At 32.8% G+C, this 18,298-nt stretch overlaps 1 protein-coding gene across 1 annotated transcript in view; it reads left to right on the top strand.

The window, feature by feature from the left end:
- LOC105809674 (regulating synaptic membrane exocytosis protein 2) overlaps positions 1-18,298 on the top strand; it is a gene marked incomplete at its 3' end in the record, with an annotated part of 659,796 nt that overhangs the window by 590,807 nt on the left and 50,691 nt on the right. The window contains exon 19 of the mRNA XM_012643523.1: positions 13,904-14,076. Within this exon, the coding sequence (XP_012498977.1) occupies positions 13,904-14,076 (173 nt within the window). The remainder of the gene's footprint in view (positions 1-13,903; positions 14,077-18,298) is intronic.

The following is an 18,298-nucleotide window of genomic DNA, read 5'->3' as shown; positions in this document are numbered from 1 at the left end:
AAATTATATGAAATATATTTATTCATCTTTGTAGTCTCTCCAGTGTCAGGCACTTTGCCTTGGCCATAATAAGCACTCAATGAGATTATTTTTAGTGAATGAACACGGGCATGGATAAGGAGAAGTTAAAATGGTAGGGGAAGGATAGTTTGGAAAAGGTTTTAGAGGAAGTGAATTTTAAGCATTTGTACCAATATAAGGACAAGATAAGATTTTCTGGAGACGGTGTGGGTAGGTTATTGCATAAGAGTCAAAAGCACATTTTCTAATGGGCATATGAATATTGATTTCCATCTAGAGATAATCATAATAGAAAGAATACTGAGAAAGAATGGGAAGATTTGGGTTCTAATTTTGATTCCACAACTTAAGTGATAAGACTTTGGATAAGTTGCCCAATAGTTCTTCACAACCTAACTTTCTTCTATCTGCAATTGAATTATAATCTATAAAGTACTACACAAATATATGGTACTTTGGAGGGAGCATTGAACAGAACTACTATGTATTAACATTTGGGTTTTAAGCAATTTCATCATTAATTAAGAAATCATTAATTAAGAAATCATAAAAACCTAATTTTCAAAATTAGGTTTAAAATAGATTTTCTGTATTTTTATTCTTTCAGTTCTAATGTTTCATTCATTGATTCGGCAACCTCTGATCAGTGAAAGGCTCTCTCATAGATGTATTCTCACGAATGCTTGAATCTATATAATTTTTTTTAGAAACATGGCATAATAATTATGATTTAGAGAATAAATTTATGTGTATAATGTTTTGCCTATTATTTTACACAAAAAAAATGATAGCCAATTTTGAATCGACATTTATATCAAAACCTTTAGTCAGTAAGAACAGTCATCTGGGGCAATGTGGAGCTATCCATGTCCAATAATATAATTTCAACTTAATTTGGCTAATTATAATATGAACAAATCTACAATTTTGTTATGTAACAGTTTTGTTCATGAGCACAAAAATTGGTTGTAATTTTTCCTCAGTTGGAATGATTACGGAAATTATTTATTAGCAAGTGAAATCCAATATTTTACTAAACATTTGAAAATTTTATTATTTCTATTTCATCAGTTTTGAAGATCGTAAAATGATGGTCAAGTCTGGAAATAATATAGCCTACCTTAGAATAGTATCTCATATGAAGGAGGGAACTTTGGCTGCTGCTAACTCCAGAGGATAGAAACATTGTGTATTGAAAGACTACAGCACTAGGCCTGGCCCAAGGGAGTGCCCAGTAATGGTAGTTATTTTTTATTATAACTTGTGAAGTAGGAGTGATAAGAAAAAAACTTAGAGTTGAACTCCATTCTGTGGCTAAATCAAAGCTTACTAGCTCAATACAACTTCCTAACGAAGAAAATGGCTATGATTTTATGATTGGCCATTTTCAGGTTACTTAAGCCTTTCCCATTTTCTGCCCCCCCCAAAAAAAATCACCTGAATCGTAAACAAGTTTAAATGGGTTATTTCAACAGGAAATAAAACATCTTTTTATTCGAGTTTATATGATATTGTTTTTAATTATTTTAAAGTTATACTTTGCTAAAATCCATCAAATTATACTCATATTTTACTGCTGTTTTTGTATTCCAATTATACATATCGTTTTAGACATATTTTTCAAAATTTCAGAAAAGGAAGTAAATTTTTATTTTAAAATATATACCTAAAGTCAAAAACAATATGTGGATGTTTTTAAAATAAATGACTGTTCTAAATTTACTTGCCCAGTGTCCTGTTAAAAGTACCACAAATTATCACAGTGATAAAAGTGAAAACAGATATTTTTAAATGAAAAGAAGTAGAAAGACATTAACACTAACAAGTTGTGTAATCTTAGTCAGTTCATTTAACTTCTCTGTTTCTGCATTTTCTCATCTGTAAAATGAGGAAGCTAGATCCTCTCTGAGATCTCTTTCAGCTTTAAAATATTATGAATTATTGAATGACTCAGTGATGAATGAATAACCTAAAGCATATTTCACCACCAAATAACTTTCCTGGGCTTTTCTCTTAAATAAAGAGTGTTTATATGAGTTTTCATGGCTTTTGTTTTTATTTTCATTTTTTCCATCTGAACATATTTTGCAAATTTGGTATCTTTCTATTACTTGCAATTCGTAACTGCATACCTGGGGTGTTCCTGAAGCTGATTAACTATAATTCTGGATTCTGGTTCTGCAACATTAAAAGAAAAAAAAATTGCCAGAGACCAAGCGAATAACAATAAAATGGAGTAAAGAGTGAATGAAGAAGGAATCAAGGAAGTAAGGGAGAAGAGATGAAGAGAGGGAAAAAAAGAAAGAAACAGAGGTTGGTAGGAAAGGAAGGAGAAAGGGAAGAAAGGGAGGGAGGAGGAAGGCCAGCATAATCCTTCCAAACTATCTAATTAGGGAAGCACATGTATCTAAGTAATGACCGTACAAATAGGTTGTGTTAGGTGATATAATAAAAGAAAACTACACAAAGGGAGAATAACAAGAGAAATATTTGTTTGGCAGTAAGAAATCTGGGAATAGAATATATGAGGTGAAGGATTTGTCAGGCTGAGGAGAGAGCTTAAACTGTGTTACAAAAGTACATGAGCACAAGCCATGTTTTAGAAGTAGCCAGTAGTTCTTTAGGGTGGAAATACACAACAAATTAGGAAACATTTTAGGAGAAAAGAATGGAAAAGTTGGCTAGGACTGGATTGTAGAGAACTTTGAATCTTTCAGTTAACAATAAGAATGTTCCTGTTCTTCTTTATTATGTTAAATATCTATATTATTTAATATCTTATATGTTAATATCTATAGCAATATTAATTTATTATTTTAATATGTATTTTGTTTATGTTCTATATTATTTCTCTATATTTTTATAAAACCTATATTGAATGATGGATTTTGAAGATTTTTGAGAAAGTCACTAGTATGAACAAATTTGTGTTTTTGGAATGTAACTTTAATGATATATTTAAGATGTATTTGAAAAGGAGATTAAAGACAAGGGGTCCCATTCAGAGGCTATTGCTTTTGTTCAAGCAAGAGGTAATTGTTTGTCTTTGCCCCTGCTTTGACTGTTGGCTCATCTCAAATGGGATGTAAACCCAGTTTATGCTGCTTTGTCTTCTCACACAGGAAATAAGAGTCGTGAGCCTCTTCTAGGATTTTGAACAGAATATAATCATATCTGCCATATGCCTGAATTTGATGGATCAGAGCAATTCTCAGGCCCCTTCACGTTTTTCAACATTATAAATACTTAGGCTATTATTTAGCCTTGATTATCTTAGAAACAAGTGTCTTGAGTTACTCTGTTACCTTCTAAGGCACTAATATTTGAATTAATTTTTGTTGTATTCCTACCTGCTTCAGATTCCCAGGGCATTGTTCCCATAGCTATGTTCTTATGTTTTATTTCTGTTACAACTTTTGGAATGCTATCTTGTCACTTGACATCTGCAATATCTATCTCCTATATCCTAATAAAGGATATAAATATTCTCTAAAAATTTATAAAAATCATATAATAAGCCATGTGATGATTAAAGATAGTTACAAAGGGCCAAGTGCCAGAAATTCTTCTGGCTAGATGGGGTTTCTGTATGACTTTTCTTAATTGTAGCTAGATCTTATGGGTTTCTGATCTGAAGGCTTGGAAAGGCATTTAGTCATAAAAATGATGTAAGTGCTTTAACAGTGAATTGGCCCAATTTAGTTCACACTAGCAGGAAACATTTTGTTCTACCCCCTTGGGCTTGGATATAAATGAAATGTTATATATGTATCAGAATGAAACATTGTTATTAATATATGTAAGGGTCTGAGAAGAACAGACTTCGAGAACATTTCTTTATTGAGGCAGAAATTTCAGGCTGGCATGGTGGCTCACACCTGTAATCCTAGCACTTTGAGAGGCCAAGGCAGGAGGATTGCTTGAGGTCAGGAGTTCAAGACCAGCCTGAACAAAAACCAGATCCTGTCTCTACAAAAAATAGAAAACTTAGTTGGGCGTGGTGATAACCACTTGTAGTTCCAGCTACTCGAGAGGCTGAGGCAAGAGGATCGCTTAAGCCCAAGAATTTGAGATTGCAGTGAGCTATCATGGTGCCACTGCACTCTAGCTAGGATGACAGAGAAAGATTGTGTCTCAACAAAAAAAAAAAAAAGAAAGAAAGAAGGAAAAAAGAAATTTCAGATGATATGAGTTTGAGATATTACTGAAATAAAGGACATACAAATAAATCTAAAACTAACTAAAGCTGTTGAAAAAGAAAACAATCATTTACCTTAGATGGTTATATCTAAATCATAAATGGCTAAGTATTAATATGTTATATTACATATTATCAGTAAATTTAAAAATTAGCTGCCTTATCAGATGTTGGGAAAGAGAAAACAATACATAAAATATTTGGAATTTGTTTGTAAACCTTAAAATTATTCAAATTTTAATTATCATTAGTGTTATGGTAATGGGTTGTTACTTTCCTTAGTTTAACTTTACTTAATATCAAGTATAAACATGATTATAAAAACTAACCCAAGTTAAACAGTTTCAAGAATGAATAAACCAGAATTTCCAAGTCAGGTTTGGTGTTATCCTACTCTAAGTAAAAAAACTATCTTGTGTTAAAAGGAAAATGCCTTTTTTTTTTTTTAATGACACATGGAATTAGGAAGTTTTCATAGCCTATTTATGAAGTTTTATAGCCATTTTCACATTTTTTTAAGTCAAGGTAAAATATTTGATATTATAGCTTAATGATGGTGAAAATGCAGTATCATAATCTAGAGCTTCTTTAGTTACATCATGGACTATGCCTAATTATTATTATGGTAAATATTTATTACATGTCAAGACCTGTGATCTTACTTAAAGCTCACGTTGGACCTATGAAGAAGGTATTATCTCTATTCTATAGATTTAGAAAGAGACTCAAAGAAGTTAAGACATTTGCCTGAGATTACATAGCTACTAGTAAGTGGAAGAGCAATTGCACATCCATATCTTTCAACTCAATCCCATGGTCATTGTGATATGTTACCTCTTATCATCAAAATTACATAACTACATTATGATCTTCATTAATATTATTTCTTAGAGAATATGTCTTTATACCATGAAGTCAGAAAATATTTTTTTTTTACACATATCAAGAAGAGTTTACATTCAGGAAGGTGTATCAGTCAACTTGGCATTCAACTATTCACAACAAAACTCCTAACAAAATAATGTGAATAAATAAGAACTTTTTTTCCCCCACATAACAAGGAATCCAAACAGCAGCTCAGAGCTGGTACCACTGCTTAAGGAACCAAGCACTCTGTCTTCTTGCTCCCCTTTCTTCGAGTAAGGCATTTATCCCCATTGTCACAGAATGGTCACTATACCTGTAGACTTATGTTTAAACTCCAATGAGAAAGAGAAGAGGGAAAGGCAAATGACCATACCAGCTGATAAGCCCACTGTAATCAGAAAAACATTTGCTCTCCCAAAATCCCACTCCATAGATTCCTGCTGATACCTCAGAAGTCAAATTCATGTCATATGATCACCTTAGCTACAAGGGATCCTGGAAAATGAAGTTGTTATGTTTTGTTGTTGTTGTTAAAATCAGTATGTATTCTTTCAGTAAAGAATAAAGGGGGCTGGGCACAGTGGCTCACGCCTGTAATCCTAGCACTCTGGGAGGCCGAGGCGGGTGGATTGTTTGAGCTCAGGAGTTTGAGACCAGCCTGAGCAAGAGCAAGACCCCATTTCTACTAAAAATAGAAAGGAATTAGCTGGACAACTAAAAATATATAGGAAAAAAATTAGCCAGGCATGGTGGCGCATGCCTGTAGTCCCAGCTACTTGGCAGGCTGAGGCAATAGGATTGCTTGAGCCCAGGAGTTTGAGGTTGCTGTGAGGTAGGCTGTTGCCACGGCACTCTAGCCCGAACAACAGAGTGAGACTCTGTCTCAACAACAACAAAAAAAGAATAAAGGGGAAAAGACCAGGTGTGGAGGCTCACGCCTATAATCCTAGCACTTTGGGAGGCCAGGTGAGAGGATTGCTTGAGCCCAGGAGTTGGAGGCTGCAGTGAACTATAATGACGCCACTGCACTCTAGCCCAGGCAACAGAGCAAGACCCTGTCTCAGAAAAAAAAAAAAGAATAAAGGGAGAGAAGAAATATTGGGTAGATATCCAGCAGCAACTGCCACAAATAAATAGGTGTTAAATACTCTAATTACCAAAAAGAAAAACCAAAGACCCACTCATAACCCCCAAATAGCTAAATATTGAGATGATAATAGTTTCCATTAAACGAGTGTGCAATATTTCTTGACTGATTGGAATTGAGTATTTTGGGGAAGGAGGAATCAAAGATAATTTAAATGTTTTCTGGGTTTTAGTTGGATACTGAGCCTAATAAATAGTGCAGGGAATATAAGAGATACAAGAAGAGCCGGTATGGAATGAAAAAGAATAAATTTGGTTTGGACTATATTGAATTTGAGGTAGCTGCTAAACAGCATGTAAGAGATGTCCTGTTAGCATCTAGAAACACGGATCTGAAGTTTGAGAGAGAGATGAGGCAAAAGGTAAGGATTTATCAGTCATTATGTGGTAGTTAAAATGGATAGGTAGTGGATTAGATCATCCTGGGGAAGTACACATAGTGGAAAGAAAAGAGGTGTAAAGATGGAAACTTACAGACAATATAATTTAACATCAATTTAGGGAAAATAACTCCAGAAAAGGAGATTAAGAAGGGATGGTCACGGAGATAGGGGAGAAATCATGAATGACATTATCTGAGAAGCAATAATGGAAAAGTTTCAGAAAGAGAAAAGAGAGAAGAAAACTAAAAAGACACCACTAACTGGTAAATAAGGGTGTTATTGGGTTATTATGTTTGTTTGTTTTGGGTGAGTTATTTGAGAACAGCTTCAGTAAATGGTAGATTAGAATGGGTTAAGAGTTATAGATTCTCTTGAAAAAAATGTTAAATTCATTTGTTAAGGGCAAAAGCATAAGCACTGAAGCTACCTGAGATCTCTAAACCTGGGATTTCATTGCAGAACTCGCATTTGTATTGCTGAAAATTGTGAGAAATCAATGGAAATAAATAAAGGTTGATGTTTTTCAAGGAGGAGCTGATTACTAATAGAGTTCCCGCAAAGCCAAACCTTTGGGAAAGTCATAATTTAGTGCTGGCAATAATTCTTCCTCTACAAATTCTTCAGAAAAAATTATTCACCTCATAAATTTCCTCCAGACCAGGACACAGTTCTTTAGTAAGTCTTAGCCTATGTGCTAAGAGTTACCCTTGTTTGATTATAGCTTTTTACCTTAAGCTGTTCTTGCCATACCATGTTTTAAAGATTTCATTGGAAGAGTCTGTTTCTGTATCTGTTGAGTGGAGATTAATACCTTTTTCACAGGACCAATGTGAGCTTTAAATGAGATCACAGATTTTAATACATAATAAATATTTATTGTTCCATACTCATTCTCTCCTAAGGAGTCTTAGTGAATCCTACAAACAATGCCTGTATTCCTAAACCCCCCACCCAGTGGTGTGTCCAACTCTATGTTCACCTGGTAAATTGAAATCAGCCATCGTGGGAGTATTTATATTGGGGAAATCAGCAAACTGCACATCAGAATTATTTTTCCCCTCGAAAGCTGGTTGTTAAACGTGTACCGTAACACCACTACCTACACCCACCACAGAGAACAAAATGATGATATGACTAAACTCTATGCAGCTATCATCACAGTCTCCTGTACTCTGATTTGTTACTTCATACTGGAGATAATACTTCGGTATATATCCCAGGTTAAACTTGCCCATTCCATTCGTCTTGATCATTAAACATTCATTGAGTGCCTACAATGTGCCAGGCACAGATACAGATAATAGGATTCCTAAAATGAATAAAAGTCATTACCCTCATGAGGTTTTTAATCTAGCAGGGTGGGTATATTACAGATAGATAAATAGATTGATGCTTAAAACATGGATGGATGGGTGGATGAATGAATAGAAGAGAAAGAGAGGTATGCATGACATCACATGATAAAACTATACTAAAGGCATGAATAAAGTAATTTAGAAACACTCAAGGTAGTGATTAATCCTCCTTGAAGTAATTAAGGAAAACTCACAAAGGAGGTGACATCTTTACTGTGCCTTGGAGAATAACTAGACTTATCTCATGAAGAAGGTGTTGAGTATGTTTTATCATACCTGACAGTACTTCACCTGACTCCAGCTATCACAAAGGCCACCTTGCAAGCTTTGGGAGGATTAACTAACATGATCCACATATATTATTTAGAACAGTGCCTTTCACAGGATATATACATAATAATCATAGCTAGTTTAATTATCATACCAGGCAGAAGATGCCATCAGGCCTGAAGATCATCAAGAGACAAAACTCAGTGCCTCAATCTCCAGTGAAAAATTTAGATCCTTGACTCCATTCCAGACTGAGGCATGATATTCATTAAGTTCAGCTTTATTCCATAATCCTTCCCGTTGAGCTCTGCAGCTACCAGCAATCTTTCAAGCTGGGATTTCATTTGCAGAATATTGTTTACAAGAGTAGCTCTTAAATGAGCCCTTAAGTGTCTATGATCTTTTCTCTCTGCCTTCTTCCTCCCAAGTAGAGACCATTATCACACAATACCATTTTTAGTAGTCATATGTAAACAAAATTATCTCTGACAAATACATTTTTGTAAAATAGAGCATTCAGATTAGGCACTGATACAAACTTTGACAGAAGAAAAAATTATCTGGAAGTAGCTCCTCAAAGAGAGAGTACCTGCAATTGTGATACTATCAAAGGGCAAAAACTATTCTCTTTGAATTATAATATGAAATAAAAAATAGGATGTCAAAAATGAGAGCATGTTCTTACTCATGTGGTTATTTAATTGACTGCAGTGCCAGGTCTCCCTCTGCCTCTGTGTTCTCCTCTATACCCCCAGCAAGAGCCCTGCACAGAGCCTCAGACTTCCCTTTCTTTTCCAAAGATTATATTTGCCCTATATTTTGATCAACTCTGTGTATTTCTTCCCTAAATGACATGAATATCCCTCCAAGTACTTCTTGATAGCATAAAACTTATTTTTCTTCAAAATTGGGTTTTTTTAATGCCCAGTATTTTGAAACAATCAATTTTTGGAATAGTGTTTTAGACAACAAATTTCAGTTATCTGGTGAGATTTATTAAATTGAAGATATGCAGTGTTTAAGGAAACTCTCATAATCCCACCCCTATCTTTTGTCTGAGAAGTTCGTGTATGAAGCTCAAACAACAAGAGTTGCCAAGATGCTGTAGAGAAATCAAATAGGAAATTACCTAACCTAAGAACTTCAAATGAGGATACTGGAGAAAATGGAATTTTTATTTTAACAATTTGACTTTAGCTTTTTCTAAAGTATTTCATTCTAGAATTTTAATAATAGCCTTCTTTTCAATAGAGCTTTGCAGATATGCTATTACTTTCCACTAATGCTAGATATAGAGGAAGAACATTACATTTTCCAGGCCACTTAGGAACTCTTTAGAGTCTGGAACATCCTGAAGAATAATCATTTCCTGTAAATTTTTCTAGTTCATGATCTGCTTAATAGTAATGTACAAAACATCAAAATGTTGTCGGGAAAAGCTTCTCCACTCTCTTCCAAGATTTTAATGATCTCTAGTCAGAGCAGTTTTCAGCTGAGATCATGTAATCCTATGCAATAAATCTTTGTTTTTATTCCATTAAAGAGAAGAATGAGCATATCATTCATTGTTCAGCTGTCAACTGTATTCTTGTACATGATAATTATTTAAAACATTATGTATTGAATAGTGCCAAGACAACAACGACCATTTCCTAAATAAATGAATTTACTTATTCACATTCATAGCTCATTACCTTTGTATAATAATAATTTAGCTACTTCTATCTCACTGTTAAAGTATATAACTTTTGTTTTTCATACTTTAGATAAAGCAAAACTACATTTAACTATTTTTAATGTAAACTCTAGTACTAGGACATTTCATACTTAAATTTCTGGGGGCTTTTTTTGAATTGTATATGTGAAGATGTTATATTCTAAATATGTTCAAAATATGTTCTTCTAAAATTTTATTTATAAAAATATTTTTCATATTCTTTCTCACTGTACACATTTCTCATTCTTTTAATTATATGTCTATTTGTAATGGAAGCCTGAGCTATATCCCAATGGTAAACATGCTCAGTTGCTTAGAAGTCAACAGAGAAATACATTTGGTGCAAGCCTTAAGTAGATAACAGAATCATCATCAAACTAGAGCTTTTAGTTAATTTCTATTCTTTCTTTGTATAAACTATTTCATTTGGTGTTTTTATTTAATGACCTTCTGCTGTAGACACTGGAAATAAGCCTCTACTATTTGCTAAACGTGCTGCGTGGGTATTTCGAATATGTATTTCTCAAGAATTCTTAAAATAGGGTTTACCCTTATCTTATTGGTAAGAAAGCTAAACCTCAGAGTTTAATTTAACTAAAAATAAAGTTAAATCTTTGACTCTTAAGTGCTAAAAGAGATGCAAAGATGAGGAAGATATTGTCCTGGGCTTCTGGAGTTTATATTCTAATAAAGAATTTGAAAATTAAACGTGAACATATTTACACACACATATACACACACATAAAACTCTATAACAAGGTGGTGTATGATGAAGTACATAAAAGGCATAAAACTATAGTATGGAGAATCTTATCTTTCCTTAAATTTTGCATATCTAAAATTTTAGCTTAGCAAACTGGATTATCTGACAGATCTCAAAGTTAGGTACAATGCACACCATGCTTACATGTGTTTTAAAAACTAAACAAATTCTTAAGCCTTAGGCTAGCCTGTATGAACCTATGAATCATAGCAACAGGACTAAAAGTCATGACAGACTTAAAAAGACAATGGCTAGAGCAGGCAAAGTCAGAATCCTAACTACTGAAATTCAAAAGTCAAGTAAGCTGTTAAGGTTCAGAAATAAAGACAAAGCAGATTGGACAAGAACCAATCAGGGAAGCAATGGGATACACAAGTACCAGGTGTCTTTGGACAGGAAAAGGTACCAAGATAAATATTTAAAATGAGGTACGTTCTGTGTCAGCCAAGAAGTGTCACATGTATTTCCTGCTGAGTTAAAGCTATTCCTCATCCTGCAATTGGGACTCAATATTTCCCTACTAGGTGATGGGATGTAGATGAACCTGGCTGAATGGGGAAGGTGCAGCCTGAGGATATGCTAGGAGTCAGTGATAAAGTTGGGTCTATATATTTATGGCGAACTATTTCTATCTAATATTTCTTTAGCTAAAGATATTCCTGAAATTGATATAAGCCAGTATTCAGCTACGATTTATCTAATCATCATCATTGTTGTCATCATTTGTCATTTATTAAATTCTTGCTGTGTGTCAGATATTGTGCTAAGTGCTTTACATGCATTATCTGGTTTAATCCTTACAGCAAGTCTGGAAGATGGGTACAGTTGTCCTTATTTTAACAGATGAAAAACTGAGACTCATAGCAGTTGATCCAAGATCACAAACCTAATAATTTATGTAGCTCGAATTCAGACCGATGATTCAGTCTCACTCCAGAGCATTGTCTCTTAATGATTACATTATTACCCTTACTGCCTCCATGGTCAAAACTTACAGTTTTTCGTATTAATTTAGAGGATTTAACAGTCCCATGAGCAAAAGTAAATAAGAAATATAATACCCAAACTGTTTTTCTACCCAATTATAAATTATTTTAAAAGAAATAGTAGCAGACTGCTTCTCTATTTTATTATAAGTTTTGAGAATAAGAAAGAAAAAAGTCCCCCAAATACAGTATAATACCTATTGAACAATTTTATAGCTTTGAAAAATTTCAAAACTTTGATTTTTGTATAAATAAAATGCCCAGAAAATAAATAAAATGAAAGACTTTCATATCTGTCTCACCTTGAGATCAAACTTAATTTCATTAAATTTAGTGAAAACATATATAAACATACAATTTATTATGTGTGTATATGTATGTACAATATATTAGACAGGTAGATAGATAGCATAGATAATGTTGGCTCCATACATACCATGAAGTTGAATTTTCTTCAAATAAATCTAGTGTAAAAAAAATAATGTTCCCTTTAAAATCAAACACTACAGTTCTAGTTAAATAGATATTTCCTAGGAATAGGCAACAATTTTTAGAAGAATTTCATTGTATGCTTTTTGATAATTGAGAGTTTATCTAACAAAGTAGAATGTTAAAGTGGACTGAGAAAGGCTAATTCTCACCTAATTTGAATATATATTGCAAGATTAATAGATTTGATAAAAATTTTATGGAGCCTTAGAAATAATCCCTTTATCTTACATTTGAAGAAAGGGTCAGTTATTAACCAAAACGTATATATAGCTAGATACTGGGAAGTCCTAGAAAAAAATAAAAAAGTACAGATCATTTGAATTGGATCTAATGTTTAAATTATGCTCTGCTGCCATCCAATTTTTCTTGGCCAAAAGGTTTATACCTCTTTAAATTTGCAATGAATTGTTATTCATGGAGGATTGTTTATTAGATAATGATTCTTCAGATCACAGCAAGTGATTTATATAATCACCTTTCTAAGTCTTTGTGAAATTTGCCAGTATCTAGAAAATTCTCTATTCCGAAATTAACTAGATAAGGATGTTTCAGCATTATGTTTAAAGTGCATGTGAATAAAGAAAAATCTATTAGCAGATATTCTCTTACCTCAATAATGACCATATTTGATGTTTATAGTAAGAATACTGTTGTACTGCCAGGTAGTAATAATACAGTAATGATACTGGCTACGTTTATTTACAGCATGCTAGATACCACACATGTCTTAGTTCTAATTTTCAAAACAACCTTGCAAGGAAGGTATTATTATCCTTATTATTTTATAAGCAGGCTTTTAAGTATTAAAGAATTTGACCAAATTTACCTAGTTAGCAAGAGTTTTCCTTACTCGAGATTTTCCAGACTCCGGAGTCTATACTTTTTACATCCTAATATGAAAATTCTTAGCAAACGATCTCTTGTTGTCAACAATTAAATTAAATTTGGTGCATTAGTTTTTGCATTAAATGTATTTTGTGAGAGTAGATCATTAACATAAAACATTTATGATGATTTTCAATTTACCAGAATATTTGAACACTCAAGAATACCCTGCACCCTGGCTGTGCCCGTTAACTATCTGATTATTTCAATTCCAGGAAGTTTGAACTATTGTAAATAATAATGACTTTTTCTAGTATTTCTAGGATTCATCAAAATTCCAGCAACCATTCAGAAATTAAACTTTCTTTTTTCTCTTAGATTTTCTAAAAAGAGTTAGTGTTTTAATAATTAGATTTTATATTATCTCTAGGTTTTCAGAGAAGCCTAATGGATTAAAGAGAAAACTGATGGCTACTAGAAATGGTTTTTATAAGTTACAATGGCAACTTTATCATACTGTTTTTTTCCAAATTTTATTCAAAAATAAAAAATTCTACTTCCTAATATTAAGCCAAATGTTTATTTCCCAGATTTTAGCTAAATGTTCTTTCCTAAGGCCAGTGCTGTTTTGAAACTATTTTAATGGCCTTTACTGGGGCGTGGTGAAAATGTTCTAATTACTTTGCTAAAAACAAGAGTTTCATATAAATTAAATTTTTCTTTTAGGATAATTGCCATTCACTTTTGTTTTATATGCAACTGAGTGGGCTTTTGCAGTATTCTCTGTGGACAATTAAAGTGCTGAAATAGGAGAAAGCTAATAATTGCTTTGTGTGGTAATACTGACAACTTCTGCGTATTTGTCAATCTGTGTTAACAGTATCGATCAGGATGGGATCCTCATAGAGGGGCAGATAATATTTCCAATAAATCTTCGGACAGTGATGTAAGTGATATATCTGCGGTTTCAAGGACTAGTAGTGCTTCTCGTTTCAGCAGCACAAGCTACATGTCTGTCCAATCAGAACGGCCAAGAGGAAACAAGAAAATCAGGTAAGGGGCCTTTAGCAGTAAACTCCACTAATCCACATTTTAGACTTCTTGCACAGAAAAAATTTTATGGAACTGTTGACAATTTTGCTTACTAGTTTACTTGAAATAATTTTTTTCATGTTTATAATTTAAAAATTAATATTGTTATTATATCTTTATGAAATTAAAGTGATGGTTAAGTGAGACTCGAATGTTTTAACGTTCCAAGGAATATGAACAATAATATTTTGGAGGGGCTTTTTTTCTTCCTAGCTGAATACATTTCAGTGATTCAGAAAACATAATATTACTTTTTTAGTAGGATGCTTTCCCATCCTCCTAAAATTTTTATAAATGCATGGAAAAGTCCTCATCCTCTCGAGAAAATTTATAAATGTATAATTTGCGTTTCTCACTTGTCCTATATATTTTATGAACACCTAAGCTAAATTATATTTTTACTCCTATTAAATTAAAAAAATCTATAATAGATCACAACTTTTGCCTTTTTACCTCTAATTTTGTAGGAAAATGTGATTTTGCTTAAACAGTTCTTTTCTGGTATATACTGAAAAAAGATTTCAATGTTTAAAAGATATAATTTTTACTTATGTTTTGAAAGTTTTCATTACTTTTCTGTTTAATTTTGTATGTGTTTTTTCTTGACTTTCTTTCTTTTCTTTTTTTTCTTTGTTTTTATTTGCATGCCTTCGATTTGTGTTGCTTTCAAAAGACCAAAAGGCATAGAAGAGGGAGGGAAAGAAAGGGATAAGCTTGAAGAGATAGTTCATGAGAAGGAAGAGGTAAAAGAAGAAGGACTTAATGAGAATGGGCAAGGGAAAGAGATTACAAAAATGTGTAATAAGGAGAAAAACAGAGAATCAGGAGACGAGGAAAAAATACAAGATTTACCTGAGCAAGGGAAAGAAAAAGAACAGTGGAATAAAGAGGATTTACAAAGGAGATTCTCACAAGATGATGACAGGTAAAATATGTTTATTTTTATACATTTTCCATTAGTAGTGTAGTATCTTTTACTATTCCCAAAAATTACTTTACCATTTATATTTGATTTATTTTCTTGTATTTTATCTATTTAGCTTCTAATACAACTAATTAATATGTTGGTAAACTATTATCAAATAAATTGACATTAAACAGTCTTTAATTTGTATCCACTAGCTGTGAGAGTCTCATTGATTTGGTTTCCAAATTCTGTAAGACCAGTTGAATCAAATTTAAATTTTCCTTTAGCTCTTTTAGTATGAATTACTGTATATCTTCCCCATGTGTAAAGTCTAAAGATGAATGAAAAGAGAAACTTGAAAATCCTGAACCAATAATGAAGACTGCTTCAGGAGAATAGAAGGCAAAACCTTTAAAATGAACTTCTAAAAGGGCTGAAAAAATTTGGCCTACTTTATAAGAAATATTATATACTAGAATCAAACTTCAAAAATGAGTGACAAAATAGCTAGCTAAAAGCAGACTTCATTTAGACTCTGGTTCCCTGGCCTCTTAGTTTTCTGGCAGGTTCTAGTCCAATTTGAGTCCTGAGGAAGCAGGGGCAATGTTTCTGATACTCTGAAAAGAAAGCGTAGATGCCTCGGGGCTTATTAGAAGGCAAACATGTTGGGTTATACACTTCTTGAAATTCATTAAATTAGAAAAACTGCTAGAGAAGGAACTTCAAACAGGGAGAAAGGCAGGGAAAAAACACAAGCAGTAAGGCATAAAACATAAATTACATTTTTATTTTTATAACACAAGCCAGTAATTAAGTATGACGCTATCTTTACAGTACTGCATATACTGCGTACAGTCAAATCAGCACAAGCATGCAGGAAGACTTTATTCTTCTTCTTGAGGAGATAAAGTTGTTCTGACTACATTTATGTGAGACTGAAAATTGCAAATTATGTACATTTTGAAGAAATCGAGTTTTCTATTAGTCCAGAATTTGATTTTGTGTTACTACAAAGTTTGCTTAATAAAGCATACCCCATTCATAAGCTAAATTTTGTATTATTATATCTAAACCCAATCTCAATTTGTGCTTTTCTCATAATTAATGAGAAAGATAATTGGGGCAGATGTTTACAATTCAGTGGGTTAGCTATGACACTTCACTTTTTGTCTCAGATTTCTTTATATCTGTGTTCTGTGAAAGTTTCGTATAACAGGCATTAAACATAAAAATGAATCTTAAGTAAGGCACATTTTGTGATTAGAGTCTAAACTAGTAAATTCCCTTCTGTCTTTATTATCTAACTTTGTATAATTACATGGGTTTAACTAATAAAGATGACCATTTTTCTGATTTGTTGGGCATAGGATCATTTCATCACTAATTCAGAGAAAAGCTTTCCAAGGTGTCCTTGAAAAGAGACACAGAGTTTCCTTTCTTCTTTGAGCAGAGCAAAATATGAGTCTCTAATGTGTTTTCTTTTCTATATACTGTATAGATGAGACACATGAATCCATTTGTGTTTGCCTACATTGACATACATGGCTTGGCAGGCAGAGGTTTGGAGAAGACTGTAACCTTAAGTTCCCTATTTTTTAAAATATTACTTTCTTCATCATTTTCTTCAGGAAAAGAGCACATTATTTTATAGGGAAAAGGGAAAGATGGTATATTCCTAGCTATATGAATCATCAAGGCACTGTATTCAGCTTAACTGTATAATACTTCTGGAACTATAAACTAGAGGAGGTCAAGCTGATCTCTCTAGGGAATGTATATTCCATATGATGGCAAAAAATATCAACTGCAATTGTTTATAAGAAAATGTTAGTGTTGCTCATTAATTACTGCAACATAGGCTCTTGAATTTGTTTTTATTTCTTACAATAAATCTAATAATCTTTATTCTAAGGAAATATATGTCTAAGTATTCCCAGTAATGTTATGGTAACTGATAAACACAATCATAGGTTGTTTAAACATTAAAAACAACTTATGTGCTTATACAACATTATTGAAAATAATCTTATTCTATAATACAGGGTGAATATTCCTTATCTGAAATGCTTAAGACTAGAAGTATTTCAGATTTCAGATTTTTTTTCAGATTTTGGAATATTTTCATATATATGATGCGATATCTTGGGGATGGAACCCAAGAAACATGAAATTTATTTATATTTCATGGATAGCTTATAAACATAGCCTAAATATAATTTTGTACAATATTTTAAATAATTTTGTGCATGAAACAAAGTTTGTGTTCACTGAACCACCAGACAGCAAAGGTGTCACTATCTCAGCCACCCATGTGGACAATCTGTGGTTGTTTGGCATTGCCATCATTCTTGACTGTGAATTTGTATGGTACTCATCAGCAAGCACTTTCTGACACTTCTTCACACATAAGTACTTAACAGTAAAAAGAGATGACATACCATTAATACAGTGAAAAAGTAATGTGTTCGGGGAACTAAGCAGCACAGTAACATCACCAGAATACCTGTATCAGCTGTTAAACAATCGCAACAACAAATGGCATTACTTTAGTCTTCACCTGCAATGCTGTGTTTTGATTAAAAGGTACACTTGTGGTATCATGTCAGCTCTCAAAAATTTTTGCATTTTGGACCATTTTATATTTTGGCTTTAGGGAAATGCTCAATCTGTACACCATTAACATTTTATGCTTTTCTCTTGTAATCCAAGTTTTATAACGGAAAAAAATTTTTGACTTCAGAGTTTAAGTATTTATAGCAATGCTAGTACTTCAAATTAGTACAGAATTCATTGTAATTGCTATTTTCATTACAGTAATTAGATTTCACTGCATGATACAGCTCTCATTGCATGATTATGTTGTTCATGTTACAGTAGCCTGCTGAATGTACAAGTAGAAAATGAATAGCAAAAAGTGAATTCAAAAATGGTTTGTTAAATGTTCGAATATAATATTTTTTCCTAAGTTGATTAATGAGTATTACATTCATACTTAGCTATTTACATTTATACACACATATGTAGGTCTGATAAAATTCTCCTATATCATTAATGATTATATATAGGAAACTCCAGAAAATCCAAAATTATACTTGCCACTTAAAATATTTTTTCCTGTGTGTGTGTGTGTGTTTTTTTTTTATTTCAGCATATTATGGGGGTACAGATGTTTAGGTTACGTATGTTGCCCTTGCTCCCCCTCCCCCCTAAGTCCGAGTTTCAAATATGTCCATTCTTCGGGTGGTGCGCATTGCACTCTTTGTGTATGCATATACC

Source organism: Propithecus coquereli, unplaced genomic scaffold (genome assembly GCF_000956105.1).
Source record: "Propithecus coquereli isolate 6110/MARCELLA unplaced genomic scaffold, Pcoq_1.0 Scaffold2, whole genome shotgun sequence".
NCBI lineage: Eukaryota > Metazoa > Chordata > Mammalia > Primates > Indriidae > Propithecus > Propithecus coquereli.
Note: the sequence above shows the minus strand (reverse complement) of the source record. Positions and strands in the feature narration are given on the sequence as shown.